At 39.0% G+C, this 13104-nt stretch overlaps 1 protein-coding gene across 2 annotated transcripts in view; it reads right to left on the bottom strand.

The window, feature by feature from the left end:
• Window positions 1-1186: 1186 nt before the first annotated feature.
• TMEM39A (transmembrane protein 39A) overlaps window positions 1187-13104 on the bottom strand; it is a 34213-nt gene continuing 22295 nt past the window's right edge. For both annotated transcript variants that reach the window (XM_070243746.1, XM_070243745.1), the window contains exons 6-10: window positions 12943-13097; window positions 7005-7353; window positions 6037-6224; window positions 3986-4106; window positions 1187-1680 (exon numbers count right to left, since the gene is read on the bottom strand). In XM_070243746.1, coding sequence (XP_070099847.1) covers window positions 1447-1680; window positions 3986-4106; window positions 6037-6224; window positions 7005-7353; window positions 12943-13097 — 1047 coding nt within the window. In that variant the 3' untranslated portion in view covers window positions 1187-1446. The remainder of the gene's footprint in view (window positions 1681-3985; window positions 4107-6036; window positions 6225-7004; window positions 7354-12942; window positions 13098-13104) is intronic.

The following is a 13104-nucleotide window of genomic DNA, read 5'->3' as shown; positions in this document are numbered from 1 at the left end:
TGCCTAATATAGTGCCTGGTGGCCAATACATATTTGTTGAATGGCTGAACAGACGCAGACTGAATGCCAAATAATGTAACTTAGCAAAGAAAGCATAGACATCAAAATATTAAAGAAAACAATGGCTAACTTAAACATAGCAGTCACCTAAGTAGCTGTATCCATATACACCTACACACCTCACAAAGCTGCCTTTGCTGAAAACCTATTGGGAACTCTTCTGCAAGAATTGTTTTCAGAGCCAGTTTGTGAATTACACGATTGGTCTTTTTACTTCATAAGTCATATTGTGTTTCACCAAAAACTTTACAGTGTAAAAAAGGCAAACTGAGCACAGAAAATACATGAGAATATATTTCAGGCTCTCAAGACAAGGCCTCAGAAGTTTAGATGACTAGTGACATCAATTGACTAAGTGTATCACCTCTCAAGAACATGGACTGAAAAGGGTTAATGCTCACAACATGAAGGTGCTGGAGTATGAAATGAAAAATACACAATTTGGGCATATGTAAAATTATCTGAGGACAAAGAGGTAACTTCTTATATTTCTCTTCTACTGCTAACTCCAAAAAGGCCGCTGCAGGTGGGTTGCTGCTAGACTGTGTTCAAGACCGTTTGGCTGAGGACTCACCCGTTCTTCCAGTCACTCGGTATCTTCAACCTGCCCACTCCAGCCCACGTGGCGTTTGCACTTATCTTCTCCCACTGATCCAGCCATACACCATCTCCTTCATGAGTGTGGACACTCTAAAGACTTTCTGTCTTAAAAAGTATTATTTCAAACAGCTAACGAAGAAAGGAAAATCCTTAGGGCAAAAGAAGTCAAAGAACAGGGAAAATGACAGCAATATCCTGAGTTTCAGGATGGTAGCTTATTCAAAAATATATTTAAATGTCATAGGGCGAACAGAACACTGAGTTCGTGTCTCAGAAATTCTTCCTCCCAGTAGGGAACAGAGAAGCCCACCCAAAACTATAATCACTCTTTCCCCTGTGTATTCCAATAGTATTGGCCAGACAAAGAAAAAGGGAATGGGTCCTCTTAGGCAATTCCACTCATCTCCTTTTTGGTAGCAATAAGGGCAAATGAGGATTAAAGATAATAAGAAGGACTGGAAAGACAGACACACCAAAGGTACTGTGTCAAGATTTTTTTGAGATGTGTTCATAAATGAATGAGTTATTTCAGAGCCACACAAACAAATCGATCTCTTTACTGGAGAGGCACACCTCTCACCTGTATATTATTCAAATATACTAACACATGAAAGATCACATCACCTTGTTTATGGATACATTTAATATCCCTTACCCTTCCCGCCTTTCAAAACATAATAGTATACAAAATATAAAATATCTTAAATATTTATAAAAATCGCAAGAAAAAAATAGAATGTATGAAAATATTTTTATCTGAATTCTCCCCCATTGCTGAGAGGCAGCTTAGTTTGCCTTGAGTTCATAACTGTTGAGTGGATAGGAGTATGCCCTGCCTAATACTATTCTGTCCCGGAGGAGCTTAAATAAAACATAGTAGTTGCAGAAGAGGATGAGAGCCATGGAAAGTGTGTGGTTCCACTTCTCCGACCGCAGTAAGGAATAGAGCTGGTAGAAGACGACGCTGCCCTCAATAAGGATAAGCAGATTTAACAGCCTTAATGGACGATGAAATAGGAACTGTAAGGAAGTTAAAAAGCAACACATTATTTCATAAAAAAGTAAACGCTGTATTTATTCTTACAAATTTTCTCCTAAAAATTTCCTATTTATAGGTTACTATAGGCAATAACAAATAGATCTGCTTACTGAATATCAATCAGGCTATTTCTTGCTATAGAGACTCAAACCTTTTCCTTTTTGCTCAAGGAATAATGAAATTTTATTTCACGGCCCCTGAGACATGAAAAGGGATTATATTCAAAAGAACTCTGTCTCTGAAGACTGTTGGGTTTGTTTGGGGTTTTTTCCCCAGATATTGAGAAGTAGGGTGCACAGAGACAGGACAACGAGGAAGGAAGGAAAAATTAATCAGAATTAGAGTGTGGCTAAAAGCAAGGCTCACTGTTTTCACTTCCATCAAATTCTTTAAGAGGCTAAATCCTGGTTTACTAACAAAAACATAGTAGGAATAGAAAGGTTGAGGTCTTAGGTTGCAAATTGTGGTAACAGCAGTATATCGGATCTAAAAGAACTAATTTACACTTCAAGGCTCAAATCTGAGAATAAAGCCAAATTATCACGACAGCTCTGAAAGGCAGCCAGGTTCTCAGGGTCCTTCAAGAGGAAGAAAACGCTTAACCTGGGTTTTATTACATACTACCGTGTATAAAATTGGCTCTAAATTAATATTCTAAAAGGACTCAGGCAATTTCAGATTCTGTGGCAATTATAACAATTATAATTAAAGGTGCTAGTAAGCAATAAACTGAACGACTAGAAAGGTGAGGACAGGCTTTAAATTCTAACAGCTACAGGTAACAGGCACATTTTAAATGAGTGTTCTCGAACTTTGAGTGCCTAAGAATCATTTCCAAATACGCAAATCCCTGGGATCCTTCAGAGATTCTGATTCAGCAGTCTGGGCCAGGGCCCCAATCTCTGTTTCTGAAGAGTGAGCCTGGTGGTTTATATGCAAGGAGACCAAGGACCACTTTGAGAAGTGCTGATTTTACTGTTTGCCAAATCAGTAATAAGTTAATTTCCCTAATCCTTCTTCTTTGGATTCTACCTGATTCTTCAGCTGTCCAACACTAGGCAAGGAAAATACTTATTTTTCAAGCAGAAAATTCTGACAAAGCATCTGCTTATTGTAGGTTTCCAGGGGATAGCAAGGGCCAACAGAAGACATTAAAGGCCTATGGAATTCAGCTGGGTGAATTAAATATTCCATGTAGAAACCAAATACTTATGAAGTTGTGACTTAAATCCACTCCTCCATCTTAAGGCAATCCCACAGGAGCCTAGGAGATAGTTGTAGTTTCCTCATTCAAGGGCCTTTCACCCTCCCCATGCTCCTCCCAACCCCCACCCTGCCACACCCTCCCCGACCATGGTATTTAAAAGCATCCTGTCCTGATGCAAGTTCTCAGTGTTTCATTGGTAGCAAATACCTGCAGAACCAGAAAGTCTATGTACCCTCACAAGGAAATGGGAGGGATGGATGGGAGGGAGAGAAAAAAGGATTCAAGTATTTCAAAAAAAGGTCTCCAATCCTTTTTTTTAGACTATGATGTCTGTTCAAAGGCAATGCACTGTACTACTACAGTTATTTTCACTAAGAACGGTCCCCTACGTGCACCTTCTTTCCCCCACTCCCATTGATCTGCTGGCCTTTTACAAGTAAATACTTCTGCCTCCTGGAGCCAGAATTTCTGGAAAACTGAAAGATCAAATAGAACATAACCCAAGGCATAGTAGATTCAAATGAAACAGAAGCTGAGTTTAGCAGGCGTCTATTGCTTTCTCCTTTTAAGACTTTTTTCCTTCTAATTCAGGAGAAGGTAAAAGTTAGGCCACAGATCATGGCATTTATCTTTCAAAGGGGAAGTCAAGGTATTTTAAGGAGATGATACATATGACAAATACCCAAAAAATCCCATTACATTATTACTATATTAAATACTGCTTAAGGATACACAGATACAATATAGTAAGGATACCACTAAACCAAACTATTACAATAAAAATTATAAGATAAAAATAGAAAGGCTTAAGTAATGGCCTACTTGTTTCAAGTAATACTAGACTCAAATTCCAACGTAACTAGAGAAACCAGCCAAGCTGTTGAAGTTGGGGTAACAGTATCTGACCTTCAAACTGCCTTTCAGAAGATATTTCCAAAAGACAGGGGCCAGTATTACAGCAGTAGTCATTACCAGGTATTAATTTCCTAGTATGTGCTACATACTGTGCTAGATGCTTACACAGAGTGGCCTCCTACCACCCCTAAGCTTATGTTTGAAAAGAAATAAGTGATACTTGCATAAAAGCGGGCATGGGATACATCTGAAGGCACTGCCACGTTGTAAGGCCCCATGGCTCTATATAAGCATCTGCTGTGTCGCACCAGCACCCCTTGAGGCCATATTGTATTTTCTGACCAACTAAGGGAGAAAGAAATGCAATGTTAGCAAATTGGCAATTACAGATAAGATAGCATCTGGCAAGGCCAGCTTTATTTCTATGGAAGGCATTAAATATTCAAGGCTTCATCTGCCTGAATTCTGAAAACACAGTAATTCCGTGGTCAGACTGGAAGAAGTTAGAAAGGATTTGTTATTTTAACTTCACTGCCGTATAGTAAAAACATGGCAAAGTGATACAGTTAACTTAGTGTGAAAGGACTTAAGAGGCTTAGGAGAACAAGCAGAAACAAATGTGGAAGTAAGGCATCTAAGCATTTTTGAGCCAGGAAATCGAGTGCAAGCAGGTGGACTGTCATCTCAATCTCAAGTGAGCAGAGTCTACTTGTGGAAATGCAGGAGGGAACGAACAAGAAGAGAAAGTGGATGGCAATAAGAGCAGTGGAGAAATTAACACGTCAAACTAGCATGACATTTGCTGCAGAGTTACATCCCGAAAAGCTATATAGACAATCAGCTTATTTATCACATACTTCAAATGCCTCATATATGCAAGAAACTATACTGAAGAACACAGAGACACACAAGGTACTGACACAAAGACTTTTCTTTTTACCACTTTCTTGGTTTATTTTTATAGAAGTTTCTCTAGGAAAAAGAAGTTATGGAAGAAGCTTCATTCTTTCCAGCACCAATGTAATGGAGTTGGGGTAGGGATGGGGATCTTCAGGTTAAGCTTTTAAAAAAAATCTAAGTTAATTCATCTCTTCCTGATTTTGGAAAGGTTAGTTTCCTAGGGTAAGAACTGGGACAGCATTTTAGATACGTTAAAAAAAAAAAATTCTAGCACCCTGAAGCTTTCCCAGTTCAGAAAATGTTCCGTCAGCCTTGCTCACACTTACCAGCATTAAAGTGATGATAACCTCATGGCCATGTGCCATCAGGAGCCTGAAGATGTACAGTACTAGTACTGTGGATTGTATTTTCAATTTTTATTGAAATTTGTCCTTTGCCCACAGTCGGGTTTCTTTTCAGCCTGGCCCAATCTCTTTCAGTTCCTGGGCTTGAAGGCCTGTGCTAATCTGTATCAGACATCAAGGCAGATAATTGAAGGGAGGACTCTGAGGGGGAGAGGGGAAGGGAAGGTCACCTCAATCTGTCCCACTGAATTAGGAACGAATTTCTAGGGGATGAAATTTGTGAAATGTTCAAATTATAAAAAGGAGGAAGATGAAGATGGTCCAGGTCTGAGAGCAAGGTATGATGAAGGACTCAGAAGTGAGAAAACAAAAGGATTCTAAAGTTAGCCATTTTGGATCATAGGGACCATGCAAAGAAATGACTGACAAGGGGACACAATGAGAGGAATACTGAGAGAGAATTCAGTTAGGGACAGTTTTCATTTAAATGTGGGAATAGCAGGGAAATATTCATTAGTGAGTTTAGGAAGAAAAGAAAAAAATTATAATTCAGGACAGGAAAATTACTAGAACAAATTTGCATTTTTTAGAAAGAAAAGATGAGAGAAGCAAATTCCAGCTGCCTAAGTGTGAGATGATTAGCTAGCAACTATTTAGCTGTGGTAATGAAGATGAGAAGATGAATCCTACAGTCCTCTAAAGAAAATTAAAAACATATCATGATTCTTTGAATTTGGGCAAAAGGTTAAGACTGAAAGAAAACTCCAAGATTATAGCTTGGGAAACAAATTACAAACTCTAGAGTGACTGGGCAGTTGAAAGGTAGGAGGCATTTAAGGAGGAACTGGGGATGGTGGTGGAAATGAGTTAATGTCCCCTGTGTTCAGTTTAGAGTGATGGCAAGCATCCATGTAGACAAAAACTAAAAATTAAATGTTCAAAGCCAAGATCAAGAATGACATACAAGCAAATAAATATGATCAGCAGCATGTAGAAAGGTGTTACATGGTTTTACCCTCTAGCCTACTCACATGTGCTGTGGAGCATTGCTGTAGGACCCATGTTCGAGCTTCTGCCACTTGCCCAGGTGAGCAGCTGATTTATGTAGCAAATCACAGTACTTGGATGGCAGCAGTTGTGTGGTGAGCATGACAAAAGCATTGATCCACACCATAATGAGGTGCTCGCACGACCAGCGCATGTCATAGTACTGGGTACTCTGGAAGAGATCAGAAGACAGAGAAATGTTCCATGCACTGGTGAGCAAGAAGGCAGGGATGGGTGCGTGTACATACGCCCTGCAGACAAATGCCACACTGAGTCACACATGCACTGGTTGTCCTGCTGTCCGTGCAGAAAGTTCAAGAGCAGAGTCCTCCAAAATCCTTCAACCTGACTTTCTGGCTGTATGAGTTAGGGCTGGGAGGGAGAGGCAATTTTATTTTAAGTGCTTCCTTTCTGGAAGAAGTGAGTGCTCTCAGTGATTGACCACTCCGGTTGCAGATGTGCTTCTCAATGGGTGAAGGAAGGGAACTACAATGTTCCAAAAGATTTTGGGCTCAAGTGACATCCAGACCATTTTTCTTTTCTACTGAAGTAAACTGAAGTTTAGGTAAAGGTTAGATTAAATTCAAGAAAACTCCTGATAATCATGTCAAGATCAACCACAGTAGGCTGAATTTTATTGATTCCTCGGTCCTCTTAAGCTACTATATACCGATTCTATTATAAGTACAAGTTTTATTCTCCCGGGAAACTGAAAAAAAAAAACTTAAAAAAAAAGGAAAAGGAAAAAAGGGGACCACCACGGGTGCATCACATATATGGAAATACCTATCCGCCAACCAGGAGCGGTATTAGTGCACTCCAGATGCAGCCGAACTCCACCATCCAGGCTGCCAAAGGGGAGACAGAGAAAAGGGGGATTAAATAAGACCAACCCAGTTTATGTCATTCACACACAAATCCAGCAAGCACATAAAAGCAAGTGACCACTCACCTTCACAAAACACAGGGGAAGAAATGCAACATAGTAGGCACTGAAGAGGGAGTTGAAGAGAACTTCCTTGATTCTGTGGTTGAAATCTGCTTTCAGACATTCTACTTCATTTCGAATGAGGTCTGGAGACAGGGGGCAGCTGTGGGTGGGGATGGGCGTGGCATTATTGAACTGTTCTTTTAACGACTCCAGCAATAAGGAGAGGAAGTCTTTGGATTTGGCCAAGCCACCCACAGTGGAGGCAGTTTCCTCCACTGCCTGGTGCTGGACCACATAGTTATAGTCTGTGAGAAGAAGATGAGCTCTACTATCTTGGTGGAAACAGCAGAGAGGAACATAAACACCAAACCTGTAGGAAAAGGTGATATAAAATGAGACCACAGATGCCACCAACATTAGATCTTATAACTACGTTAGTAAAACAGTGATGATTCACCACAGCAAATATAATATGACAGGGGCTTTGTTAATGGTAAATTCATTATTTGGGAAACTCTTTAACTAATTTCTTCCCACAAAGGCAATACATATTCATTGTAGAATAATAGAAAACTACAGGAAATCACAATGACAAAATACAAATCACCTAGAAATAAGCATTTTTACATTTTTCATAATTAGGTGCACAGACTTTATACTTTTTTCTTTTGTATGTTTAGCCTCATACAGTATAAACTGTTTTGGTCTGTTGTTTTAACTTTGGGTGTGTGTTTATGTATGTACACATGTACTGAGCATTTTCCCAAATCATTTAACATTTTTCTGTAACAATTTTTTTTTTTAAAGATTGGCCCTGAGCTAACACCTGTTGCCAATCTTTTTTCTTCCCCTTCTTCTCCCCAAAGCCCCCAGTGCATAGTTGTATATTCTAGTTGTAGTTCCTTCTAGTTCTGCTACGTGGACCACCACCTCAGCATCGTTTGATGAGCAGTGATCTGAACCAGTGAAACCCTGGGCCGCCAAAGTGCAGCACGTGAATTTAACCACTCAGCCACGGGGCCAGCCCCTCTGTAGCAATTTTTAAAGATACTACAGTATTCCCATATAGATGTACCAAAATTTACCCATTTTTCTCTTGTGGGAAACGAGCCATTTCTTATTCTCCACTATGATAAATATCAATGGGATAAGCACTTTCCTACACAGATCTTGAGTGCATGTGCTAATTTTCAAATGGCTTGCTTTTCACTTCAAATTTCCCCTTCTTAGTGGGGCTCCCCTGCCTCTGCGCTACATCACCACCCCTACTACCACAGGCATTCCTAATTCCCCTTGCCTGGTTATTTCTCTCCATAGATCTTACCGCTCCATATATTTTACATGTTTATTAGGTTTTTTTCTGGGTCTATCTTCCCCTCACTACAATGTAAGCTTCACAAACCTGAGATTTTAGTTTGCTTAATTCACTGCTGTACCCTTCGTGCCTAGAATAGCGGCTGAAAATTAATAGGCACTCAATAAATATTTGATGGATTAATGAAAAAAATTCTAGAAGTACAATAAATAAACTTCTATTAGTAGAATTACTTGGTTAAAGTATTAAATATTTTTGAGACTTTTCGTAACTTCTTATAGTTACTCCAACTTTTGGTTCCTTAAAAAATTTTTAAATACTTCCCCAAGTCCTCATTAAGTAACTTCCACAGTGTGACCTAGGTATTGCAAATAAGTCATTTCACTGACATAAATTCAGATATTAAAAACAGCAAATAAAAAAGGTCTTATTTAGTTATAAAAAAACAGACAAATGTCAGCTATCATAGTTTTCTATAGAGGGAGAAATGATGAGCTTATTAGTAAGTAACAGGATGGTTAACAGCAGCTCCAGGATCCAATGTGAATGGGTCCTGGAGCAGCAGGGTGGGAGGGATAAATGTGGAAGCATCAGGCAGAAGAACTTGCCCATGTGCAAAACCGCGAAGGCCAGAGAAGGCTATAGGTTCATTATTGCTGAACATGGGAGGGCGGGGCAGTCAGAGGCTGGGTATGCGGTAGACTGCAATGATGGCCCCATTTCTCTACCCTTCCTTATAGTCTCACCCACTGCCATGTAACCACACAGCCTTCATTCTGTGGGTGAGGTGCCCCTGCCCTATCCCCATACTGGGCTCAACAAGGTGACTTGTATTTGGCCAAGGGGATGTCAGCAGACATGCTTGTGATCAGAAGCTTGAAATGAGCTTGCACAGTGAGGCTTGCTCTCTTGCCACTCTGTTAATTTTATGTGATCATATCCAGGCCCGCCTGCCAGAGCATGAGAGATGTGGAACAGAGCTGAGCTGTCCTAGTTGTCTAAACTGATAGCCAGTCAATCCCACCACATGTGACTGAACTCTCAGCTAAGATCAGGATATGTGCAATAAACACCTACTGTGGTGTGCTACCATGGTTTTGTGGTTGGTTGTTACAGCATTATGTAGCAACAGACAACTGATATAGGGTAGAATGAGAGAAACTGGAAAGGTACCATCAAAGGCTTAGACTATGGAGGACTTTGTAAGGTAAAGGAAATGATTCATTAAAGAATTTTAAAGAGGGTTAGTAACATGATTCAACTTCCATTTTGAAAGTCATTCTAGCGACAATGAAAAACGGAATGGAGGAAGGCAAGAATGGATTACCAGAAGACCTGATGGAGGTTTAGAATGCAATAGCAGAGATTATGGAGAGCACTGGAGAGATTCAAGATAAATGTAAGAGCTACCGCTGCTCATCTTTGGATTTATTTACCCTCACCTGCAAAGCTGAGAATCAAATAAAAAAAAAAGAGGCAGAAAAAAGTCCCTTTCTTATCTTATGAATAAATAAGAAAATAAAGATGTGGTCATTGCCATTGTCTAGCATTTTAAATTTCTCATACTTAATTTTTAAATTGAAGTCAGATAAAAGTTAGATTATACAACTTTTAAAAAGTAAAGGAGGTAAATATATTTAAAAGTAAAATTTGTTTAAAGTACATGCTTATTTCATTGTTTCATGGGGTGTGGAGAGCCTCCACAAATAAGCAAGCTTCTTTATATACATAAATTGAAATGAAAAAGCTTGCTAGCTATTTTGATGATGGCAATCCTCTTAAATTTGGCCAAAATACTCCTTGATAAATCCATAACTAGCCTTTCATATCAGATATAACTAACCTTCTTATTGATTCAACTAGCTGTTGATAAACAGAATAAAGTATACACCTTAATCTGAATCATGAAAAATGGTATTTATAACATACAAAATTCATTTTGTAGGAAAAAGGGTAACATTAATGAATTGAGTTGATGAGTGCCTTAAATAATTGTTTAAACACTATAATTAGACATACCCTAGTACTACCAATAGAAAGATTCCTCCTGCCATCCTTACCCACACAATCTCTGATTATACCTTGATTTTATACTGTGACTACACATATAAATTCATGCTTACACTTCAGCACCATAAATGGTATAAAGCAATGATTCTCAAACTTGAGCAAGCATCAGAATCATCTGGAGAGCTTGTTAAAAGGCAAATTACTGGGCCCTACTTTCTAGAGTTTCTGTTGCGGTAGATTTGGGGTAGATTCTGACAATTTCTATTTCTAACAAATTTCCAGCTGATGCTGGTGCTTCTGGTCTGGGAACCACAGTATGAAAACTACTGATATAGAATAATGGTTAAGACAAGGGTTCTAGAATCAAAAAGACCTGAGTCTTTATCACAAACTGTTTGACCATGGCAACGTTTTTAAATCTCTTAACCTGTCTTTACCTGTGGCTAATAGCCACTAATTCTCCTGTTCTGCTAGCCACTGTTCTCCTGTTCTTCCATATCAACAGAAATTTTAGTTGAGATACAGCTGCCCTACTAAAGACTTAATTTTCCAGCCTCCCTGACAATCTATCCTGCTAGGGGAGGGTGGAGCAAAAAAGATAGCAGGAGCCTGGGTCCTGACACCATGGAGCTGCCATAGCCACCCAAGACGACTTCCATACACACTGTACAGGAAAGAAGAATAAACTTATAACTTTTTAAAGCCACTAATATTTTGGATCTGTTATAGCAGACTAAATACACTACTCCCCCGGGGTATTGTGATGATTTCATGAGGTGATGTTTATAAGCACCTAGTCCAGCACTTAGCACATAATAAGAGCTCAATAAATTGTAGCTGCCTATTAACATGCAATGAAGAAAGTATTAGTCAAGTGTATACAAGTTAAACTAAGCAAGGTAGTTAGTTTAATAAGCCAATATGTACAATAAGATACCACTATACACCCATCAGAATGGCTGTAATCTAAAAAAACAGAAAACATTAAATGCTGGCAAAAATACAGAGCAACCAGAATTCTTACAGAATTGGTAGAAAGATAAAATGATACAACTTCTTTGGGAAAAGGTCTGATAGATTCTTATAAAACTAAACATACTTCTACCTTATGGTCTAGCAATGCCCCTCCTAGATATTTCTCCTAACAGAATGAACATATATCTTTGTGAAAAAGACTTGTATAAGAATGTACACTAACAGTCTTATTTTTAACAATAGCCAAAAACTGGAAACAACCCAGGTGTCCAACAATAGGAGAATAAACAAACTGTGGTATATTCATACGATGAAATACTACTGACACACACAACCACATGGGTGAATCTCAAAAACAATATGCCGAATGAGAGAAGCCTCACACAAAAGTGTACTTACTGTCTGATTCCATTTATGAAATTCTAGAACAGGCAAATCTCTGGTGGAAAAAAATTACAACAATGGTTGCCTCTGGGAGGCGGGGGGTGTGATTGATTGGAAAGGGGCATGAAAGAAGCTCTGGAATTGTTAACGTTCTATATGGGAACAGGTTTGAGTTACACAGTATATGCATTTATCAAAACAGCAAATGTACACAAGATTTGTGAATTTTATTGCATATGAATTTTACCTCAAAAGAAAAAACTGTAAAAAATATCAAACTCTAGTTATTGATATGCACATGCTGACATATTTTGGGGGAAGTAAACTGAGGCCTGTGATTTAATTTTAAAATGCACCAAAAATAAGAATTGATGGATGGATAAAGGAATGGATGAACAGATATTGTCATGCAATTACAGTAAAATATTAATGGGTAGAATCTAGGTGGAGGTTACGTAGGTATTTGCTTAAAAATTTCTTCAATCTTGTGTGTTTAAGTTTCCATAATAAAATGTTGGTCAAAAAAAGTATGTGGGGGCTGACCCCAAGGCTGAGTGGTTAAGTTTGTGGGCTCCGCTTTGGCAGCCCAGGGTTTCACTAGTTAGGATCCCAGGTGCAGACACGGCACCGCTCGCCAGGCCACGCTGAGGCAGCGTCCCACACAGCACAACCAGAGGCACTCACAACTAGAATATACAACTATATACTAGGGGGCTTTGGGGAGAAGGGGAAAAAAAGAAAAGAAGACCGGCAACAGTTGTTAGCTCAGGCGCCAATCTTTAAAAAAAAAAAGTATCTAAGTCTATAGGGCTTGAATATGGCATTCTTCTGTTATAAGGAGCCAAAGATCAAAGTAATTTGACCAAAAGGGTAAGACTGGTTGAGCCAGTTCATTCAACTAACATTAACCACCCTTTGTTCCAATATGGGCAGTACTAGGCGCCTTTATTTGGTGAACAGAGCTAATTAAAATATTCTCCATTAGTAGGAAGGCCGTACCTCTCAGGTTTCTTGGAACAGTCCTGGTTTATGCCTGTTGTCCTAACTGTATCCTAATTTAGAAAATAAATTATACGGTCATCCTACCCTCTGATTTTTTTCAATTTTCTGAACTCTTGGTTTATATTCAAAGAATTTCATTTTCCTTTTTTTACACTATTTTCCATTTTCATTTTTTATACTTTGTTTCATTTTCATTTTTTATACTATCATTTGCATAACCCAAATAATTTCTTAAAAGACTTACTAATAAAATGGTAAAACTGAAGTACTCACGGGTAGCCAAGGAAGAGGAGATTGAGGACTGAATGGCTTCTGAAGAGATTGACGAGGGTCCAACAAAGTACCCATCCACACAAAGTGAGCAGCACCAGGCGAGCAGATATCAGAACCATGTAGTGAATCATGGACGCTGCACCCGCCTTAGTAGCCTGAAAG

Source organism: Equus caballus, chromosome 19 (assembly GCF_041296265.1).
Source record: "Equus caballus isolate H_3958 breed thoroughbred chromosome 19, TB-T2T, whole genome shotgun sequence".
NCBI classification, from domain to species: Eukaryota; Metazoa; Chordata; class Mammalia; order Perissodactyla; family Equidae; genus Equus; species Equus caballus.
Note: the sequence above shows the minus strand (reverse complement) of the source record. Positions and strands in the feature narration are given on the sequence as shown.